Source organism: Musca vetustissima, unplaced genomic scaffold, assembly GCF_032173495.1.
Source record: "Musca vetustissima isolate MV318-11 ecotype Yass unplaced genomic scaffold, APGP_CSIRO_Mvet_v1 utg425438, whole genome shotgun sequence".
Taxonomy (NCBI): domain Eukaryota; kingdom Metazoa; phylum Arthropoda; class Insecta; order Diptera; family Muscidae; genus Musca; species Musca vetustissima.
In genome coordinates, this window is record NW_026879583.1 from 7634 (window position 1) to 16661 (window position 9028).

At 35.4% G+C, this 9028-nt stretch overlaps 1 protein-coding gene across 1 annotated transcript; it reads right to left on the bottom strand.

Annotated features, from left to right (window-relative positions):
• Window positions 1-359: 359 nt before the first annotated feature.
• On the bottom strand, window positions 360-8510 carry LOC133324536 (transcription factor 20-like; the record flags this gene model as incomplete). Its single annotated transcript, XM_061533376.1, has 3 exons — window positions 360-493; window positions 3448-3583; window positions 7467-8510. Coding segments are annotated over 3 exons (1314 nt in total), but the record flags the coding sequence as incomplete, so codon positions are not given.
• Between the last annotated feature and the right edge of the window lie 518 nt (window positions 8511-9028).

Genomic DNA, 9028 nt, shown 5'->3' on the forward strand with positions numbered 1-9028 from the left:
GGTACAACATAATTATGTGTGAACTGATAGAGCTGGACTACAGAATTTTGGAATTAAAATTACTGTTGGAGTGTACGATTGACGTAGTTTAGAAAATTCGTACTTATAGAAAATTTGGTACTTATATTTTTAGAGTATCCCTTGCACTATAATATTTTTATGGCATCATAATAATAGTGTACTGATTATGTCCAATATATATTTGTTTATTTTTACAATTAAATTAATTTTGTTGGCATACATTTTCCAAAATTATTTTTCAAAAATAATAGCACAAAATAAAATAGCATTCATATGAAATTATATATTATATAAATATTTTATATAAATATGTATGTGTGTAAATAAAAACCACTTACCGGCTGGTCATTGATGAACCATTGTAAATGTGATGCTGGATGTGATTTTCCCGATGAGCAATTTAAATTTAATATTTCACCAATTTGATATTGAAATTGTTGGCCTTTTATGTGCGGTCCATCACGTGGCAAATCTATATTTTCGGAGAAAAACGCGGGGAGAAAACAAGGAAACAAGGAAAACGTAACACATTAATTGAAAGTTGTTTTTGGTTTTTCAATTTCATCTGCTTAATTTAACATTTACAAATTGACTTAATTTTGTGCCATTATAAAACAGTTTTTCCATTTTGATTTCAATTTTATTCACAAATAGATTTCCTCTTCTCTATTGATGATATAACTAATGTTATACAATAGATGTTGTGCTGTCGATGATGATGATGTGTTTGCTGTCGCCCCCTCTCTTTCTCTTTCTCTCTCTCTATCTGAGGGAACTGAATTGAGGTCTGATTTCGTGGAAATAAAAAGGGAGTAAAAACGTGACTTGAATTTGAATTGGATATTTGTTTAGCTTTTTAAAATGGAAATCCAAAAAAGATTACTTGTAGAAATTGCCCCCATAATTTATCTTGTGTGGTAAAAATAACGAAGTTATAGAAGAATTGTCTTTGTGGCAGGATATAACACAAGGTGTGAGGGGAGAAAGTAGAGAATAGTTTTGTATTCTTGGAATTTGGGTTTGTTTTCGTTCTGGGGAAATTTTTGCCCTTGAACTCTTTTTTCTAAACGTTTTAAGTTATTTAAAAACATTTTTATATGCTCTTTGTGACTTGAAAGATATTTGATTCGTGCCACACATTATTACAGGTTGCTTCTTGTACCCATTAGTGTGAGGAGAATATCTGTTTTATTATACCCTCCACAATAAGGTGTAGTGGTTACTAAATTAGTCATTTCACATAACCAGGAAATATTCGTCGAAAACTTCATGTGAAATCGTTTCAGATTTGCATAGTGAAATTTCCTTGTGAGTATGGGAGCCCCTGACGAGTATAGTAATTAAATTATAGCATGATGATTTTTTTTCGCCACACTGTGGTACAGGGTATTATGTCTTTGTGCATATGTTTGTAACAGGTAAACGAGATAGACCCATAATTCCTTTTGATTTGGTTCCGGTAGTACAAAATGAAAAAATTCGCTGTTGCAAACATAAATTTACTGTGACCTGCGTACGTCCCTGGCTCCCATATATACTTCCTCCGATTTCCTTTAAATGGTGCACCATAGTCCCTATATATAATGTACTGAATTGAGCCTAGAATGATGTCTGCCAAGTTTCCAGAAAATCGGTCCAGATTTAGATATAGCTCCCATATATACCTCCTCCGATTTCCTGTAAATAGTGCACCATAGTCCCTATATATAACGTACTGAATTGAGCCTAGAATGATGTCTGCCAAGTTTCCAGAAAATCGGTCCAGATTTAGATATAGCTCCCATATATAGTTTCGTCCGATTTCATGTAAATGGTGCCCCAAAGTCCCTATATATCTTTCGATTTGCACCAAATTTGGCATAACGTACTGAATTGAGCCTAGAGTGATGTCTGCCTAGTTTCGTGAAAATCGGTCTAGATTTAGATATAGCTCCCATATATACTTCCTCCGATTTCCTGTAAATGGTGCACCATAGTCCCTATATATAACGTACTGAATTGAGCCTAGAATGATGTCTGCCATGTTTCCAGAAAATCGGTCCAGATTTAGATATAGCTCCCATATATACCTCCTCCGATTTCCTGTAAATGGTGCACCATAGTCGCTATATATAACGTACTGAATTGAGCCTAGAATGATGACTGCCAAGTTTCGTGAAAATCGATCCAGATTTAGATATAGCTCCCATATATAGTTTCGTCCGATTTCCTGTAAATGGTGCACCATTGTCCCTATATATCTTTCGATATGCACGAAATTTGGCGTAACGTACTGAATTGAGCCTAGAATGATGTCTGCCAAGTTTCATGAAAATCGGTCCAGATTTAGATATAGCTCCCATATATAGTTTGGTCCGATTTCATTTACATGGTTTGGCATAACTTACTGAATTGAGCCTAGAGTGATGTCTGTCAAGTTTCAAAAAAATCGGTCCAGATTTAGATATAGCTCCCATATATAGTTTCCTCCGATTTCCTGTAAATGGTGCACCATAGTCCCTATATATCTTTCGATTTGCACGAAATTTGGCAGAGCGTACCGAATTTAGTCCACAATGTTGTGTGCCAAGTTTCGTAAAAACCGTTTGAGATTTAGATATAGCTCCATTATATATTATCGATTGATTTTAAGTAATTGACTCACCAAGGAACCAATAGGAACAAAACGTACTGAAATTAGTATAACCTTACCTGTGACAAGTTTCGTTGAAATCGCTTAATAGTTGGATATAGCTTCCATATATATTTTCGCTTGATTTTAAGTAAATGGTGCATAAAACTCCTCATGTTTGCCAGATTGACATGAAATTTTGCACAACGTACAAAATTGGGCATAGAATTACGTAATTGCGTTGTCTAGAAATACAGACATAGCCCAACGGATGCCCAATTGATATTTGCTTAAAATCGATTTACATAATTTTGTCCCATAGTAACAAGCAAATGACATGTTTATGGATTGATCTAGGATTCACATTTAGATAAATAAATAAATAGTCCTGTTTATTATAACCATAGTGGTGAAGGGTATCATATATCCGGTCCCGTCCGACTTTACTACTTTCCTTACGGTTTTTTTTTTTGCTGATATCTCTAACATTTATAAATATCCTCCCTCCATCAACCTCTAGTCCTTGTATATCCTTTTCGTCCCTATTTTCTTGAAACGCAATTTTAAACTCATCTATCTTTTTTTTTTTCTCACTTAAAATCACGCACCCAAAAATTTGCATATCCAAAAATTTCTATTACATAATATGTCACATTCTGTGGCCACATTTTGCACTAAGTGTTTTTGTCGACCCTTATCACTGACATAAGATGACTTAGGTAACAATGAAATGCTTATTAAACTATTATTAAATATAAGACAAATTTCTGGGAAACGTGATATTTATTTACGCTATGCAAATACAAAATACTTACACACAACATCCATTTGTCCTTCACCCTGTACAGAGGCAAAACTGGGTGCCTCCGCTGATATTTCACAACGATACAATCCGGTTGAATTAATTGTTAGACCTCTTAAGAGGACTCTTGAGCTGTCTGAATGTTCTTCCTGGAATGACACAAATAATAAAAGAAAATATTATTGAATGGAGAGAAGCAAAAATTTATCAGTATGGAAAGAACAAAAGTGCAAAATTAATTTTGGAGATAAAAGGGCTTGAAGCATTTTTTGGTAAGTTTAACATTTTTGAAGAAAAAGAGTTATTCATTTCGTGGTTTCCAAAATATGGGACTAGAATATGACGTCTGTCAAAATAAGTTGTTAAGCCATTTTTTTTCTTATTTTGAGACGAAAGTCTGGCATTGCCGATTATGGTGCTCATAGCTGTCTCAAATTACATTAAGATTATCAAAACCTACTACAAAAACTGTGATTCTGTGAAGTTGGGGTTCTGAAATCATCAAGTAATTGAAGAAAGTCACTGTTTGGTGCGCTCTTTCGTTTGAAAGAGTGGTTGGAACTTATTTCATGGAAACAGTACGTACAATAAAAAATTTCGTATAAATTGCAGATTATGGAGAACTAAAGAATTCGTTGTAAATATTTAAAATATATCAAAATATGTCAAACAAGCTAATAAAAATCATTTGTTTCATACCCTATAAATGTTTTCCGGATTTTCCTAGGAATATATAATACTATGCAAGATAGTGCAGACATTCGTAGTATTAATCGTTGGTGGATCATTGACATGAAATAGGACGAAATTAAATATGTGATCTAAACCGACTTTAAAATTTTTATACAAGAAGCACTTGAATGTAAATCCGCAACGTAGTGGTACACCACTAGTTTTGGGCCTAAAATCTTCGAAAAAGTTGATAGCCAACAAGAGAAAAAAAATCATTGTACACCATAACAATTCGAACTATCAGCACAAGAAGGCAATAGTGGGTATACGTTTCCACGACAGAGGGGTCTACGATCCGAAACGACCCGAGTCTTACTCGGCCAATGTCTGTTACCTTAGCCCATTGTGTAAAATCAATAGGGCTGCTACAACAACAACAATAGTGGGTATTATAGGCATAGCTCAACCATTGATTTCTTATACCCTCCACCATAAGGTGGGGTGTGTTGAAATTGGTCATTCCGTTTGCAACTCCTCGAAATATTCATCGACTTGGCAATATCCGTATCCCTGTTTATCCATATGACCGCCGGATTTTTTAGGGAGATTTTTTTAAACATTAATTAATTCTTTAAGGACGAATATGTTTCAACTTAACCTCCATATAAAGGTTCCGCCCCATGTTGTAAGGATATTACAGTTGTTTGTGGCCCAATAGTTTGTAACGCTGTGAATGCGTATTGGTCCAAGGTCAGCCTTTTAGTATTCCGGCCATATTTCGACTAGCTAAGAATGAAGTGGACCAAAAACATTAATTTTGATTTTTTTTACTGACCATTGTTTTGACCCAAATATCATAGCCAAATCAACATGTTTGTTTGTATGACAATATATAGCAGGACCTAGACTTTGTGAAAAATGACAAAAATTGCATTCTATGGATGCATATATACACTCCTAAAGGATATATACTGTGGAAGTTTGGTTGACTTTGGTGGAAGTGGTTGACTTTTGTATGTACTTGGATGCGGGAATTATACGTACATGTTTAAAGAGGTCTAGAGGTATTTTGACATATAGCTTCCATATAAGAGCTCCACCACATATTTTTAAATTTTAATTGAAGGCTTCAGCCGCATTTTCTCACTAAGTGGGTCCCTTAAGGGAGCCCCCCCCCAATCCCGATTTTAATTTTTCAAGATTTTCAATGGGTTGGTAAATCAATACCAATGTTAGTTGAGGTTTGTAACTTTGCACACATATATTTGAAGATTTAAAAGAGAAGAAAAATAATTAAAAAACATTTATTGTTTTGTTGTTGTTTTTTGTAATTAAAGAAAAGTCCTTATTTTTGATGGCGGGCATGTTAACTCCTCACTGGAACATCGGAATCCGAAAATTCCAAATTCGTATGAACTAGGATTATTGACTTCGCTCTAAAATTAATAAAATGGCGGACCTTTGATTTTTGGAAAATCGCCGATTTTTTGACCACAAACTAAGTAAAGGAATAAGGAAGATCATCGCACTCTCAGAGTAACGTCCCAAAACTTAAATTCGCAAAAACGATGTTTGGAGAAATACGCGTTTAAATTTTGAAGGGCCTTCTTGCTGTCAGTTGATGCTAACACAATAAAATCTCATTGTGGAGATTTTCATTTGAAAATTAATAGGGACATTCTTGAATTAGTGTAGGTTCGGATTAAATCAAACTACAAAATTATTTTTTTTTTGAAACCGAGAATGGGGGGTCCCCTTTAGGGTGAACATATCCTTTCAGAAGTAGAAGAAGATATAGCCAAATCATAAAAATGGGTCCGCCTTATTTTCGGCATTTTAACGATTTTAGACGCATTTTTTCTGCCGTAGTGTCTGTAAGTTGACATTCCATTCCTTGTTTAAATATTCTTAACAACCAGTTTCTGCAATTTTTCAATGCCAATTTTCACTGATGGATGGCATAAAAGGTTCCGGCACGGAACTTCCTAAAATAATGTTCCCAATTTTGAGCGAACACAATAATACTAGTTCACACAAAAGTCATATATCTACTACTTCTGATTGCGTTGAAATTTTGAAATTCGGATATTCCAGTGACCGCAATATGTCTGCGAAAGATTTTTTTTTAATTTCAAAAAAATAACACATATTTGTCAATTTACTTTCTTCTCCATCTTTATGTATTCAAATACATTTTTACCATTCCCTTCTACGTATAAAAGTTATGATGTTCGGCCTCTATAATAAGTAGATAAAGCAACAAGAATAAAGTTTTTCGGTCCATTTCATGGCCAAAATAGCATGTGATCACCAATGAATGCTATACATGTCACTCTTATCCATAACTGGAACTTTGTGTAAAATTTCATAGCGATCAACGCGATATTTCTAGTTTGGTAAAAGTAATATCAAAATAGGTAGACACCTGTAAACCATAGACACCTCGATAGGTATAGGTGTTGTCTTTGGTCTATTACTTTGTTTACCAAATTCGTTGTGAAGCGTATAAAACTTCGTAATAAAGAATATTGAGCATCTCGCGATGGTCGCAATAAAATACACTAATTAAATTCCGAATATGAAAAAACAGTTCAACCCAATAATGAAACTTTTTTCAATTTAAAACTAATGATCCACCATTTCCTTAATTTATTGCTAACATTTCATAAAGGTGTCATAATAATATTGGTTATGTGAATCCAAAAAAAATATTTCCCATTTATAAATGGATATATAATCAAAATATGAAAAACATGACAATACATTAATTTCGATTTTTTTCCTTTCGGATTTGCGGAATGACAACAATAATGAAATAGTTCTCCAATAGAAGTGCACATTACTTTGTCCATGACAAAGGTATAGGAAATATTTTTGTGGATGTTATTTCGACTGCTCTTGGCAACTACTGCCCCTCCGCCCCCTCAAAAAAGAAAACGGAAAAGAATGTACCATATAATTCTATACTTTTGCTTAGTGATTCTGACATGAACTGCACCGCACTCTATGCCCGCCCGAGAGCAATAATCTCTGGACACATACCGGATGCTAAGATAAATAAAACGTTCTCGTAACAAAGGAACTTTGGAGGATGCATTGAGAGCAGGTGGTTTTTGTTTGCATGTCCTGGAGCTAGCAATTCTCCAAATGCATGTGAGTGTAGTGAGTGTCGGTATGAGTGTGTGTGCGTGCGTTTGTGTGAGTGAGTGTTTGCGTACAAGTACCTATCCTTTAGTAAAGGGGATGTTCGTGCTTTATCTTGAAAATGTAATTTCCTTTCCATCTAAAATACGAGTGTGTGTTTGTGTGTGTGTGTGCAACAACCATAGAACCGTAAAAGCAATAATAATTCATACTTACAATAACTCGTACGCCATCAACTCTGTAACTCGTTTTTGGTGGATTCGCTTTTGGCACAAAACGATAGAATTCTTCATTATCCTTGTACCATTTAATGGCATACAAATCCTCGCCCTCCTCCTCGTCGTGCTCCTCATCCTCGTCGGCGTCGCTGTCTGCCTCGTTATCGAACTCATCCTCTTCGTGGGAGTTGTCGTCGTCGTCGCCAATGTGTTCTTTACGTTCATTACTATCGGCAAAGTTATCATCGTGATGTCCATAACTACCACTACTGCCGAAAACACCTGAACTGGGGTTACCAGGGTACGACGACGAGGATGATGACGACGATCTACCTGTGTAAGTGCTGGCTCCAACACGACCACCATAATTGCTGGTATGGCTACCGGAGGAGGATGACGACGACGATATTATAGAGGGGGAAGACTGTGAGGAGGATGATAACGACGGCGAATATGAATTGGAGGACATTTGAGATCTCCCTCGATATACACTGTGGCCATATGGTGAGGGCGGTAGTGTTGGATATTCTGGATTGTATTGACGTTTTTGTTTTTGTGGCAAAAATGGATACTGCAAGTGTGGCTGGTGGTAAGAAGTTGCGCCATTACTACTTCTACTTCTAATGTTGTTCATATCCTGCCACAGAGCTTTATGTGTCTGGATTTGTGCTTGGAAATAAGGTTGCCTGTGTTGATATTGATACTGTTGCTGTTGTTGCTGCTGCTGTCTCTGTTGCTTATACGTTTGCTGGGGATATGTATGGGTACGTCTATATTGTGGCATATCATCGTTATCATCATAATGTATACTGCCTCCTGTATGGCCGCCACCATACTGCCGATACTGATGACGCTGTTGCTGATATTGGCCATGACTGTGATGATTTCGATTTCGATGTAATCCGCCATAAAGACTTTTCGATCTATTCAATTCATATTGGCATTCCATAAATGTTGATTCACCACGCATTTTATAACTGGGTATAGAAACTTTAATGAGTCGTAATCCAGCCAAGCCTATAAATAACAGAAGGGATAGAATTCGAAATGAAATGTATTACACACGTGTACATTTATGGACAAAGGAGGGAATGAATTTTATATTTAAAGTAAAACTAAATATTAACGATATGAGGATACATTAAAGTTAAATTGAAACCAACCAAAAATTGTATATCCTTCACTAAAAGGTCAAGTGGATATTATTAAATTCCATTCCCTTTGCAAAATCTGGAGATATTCGTGATAGACCCCTTTTTGGTATGTTGATGGTCCTGAACACATTATTTAATTGATGTGTATAATTAAGCCCTGCGGGGGTTTAGTTGATGACAAAATTAAAAAAAAAATGTTCAGTATGAGTTCATTTTTTGAGATATCTCCCATATAACGTTACGTCCGATTTGGTGTTGGAAAGCGGGACTTATCAGGGAAATGTATGTTGAAAATTTCCGGTAAAGCAATTTTATACACACCAGGAATCCGGAAATTGATGGTGTCTTTCTTTAGATGGGGATTTCGGCAATGATATTTTTCCCAATTCAAGAATACAAATTATTT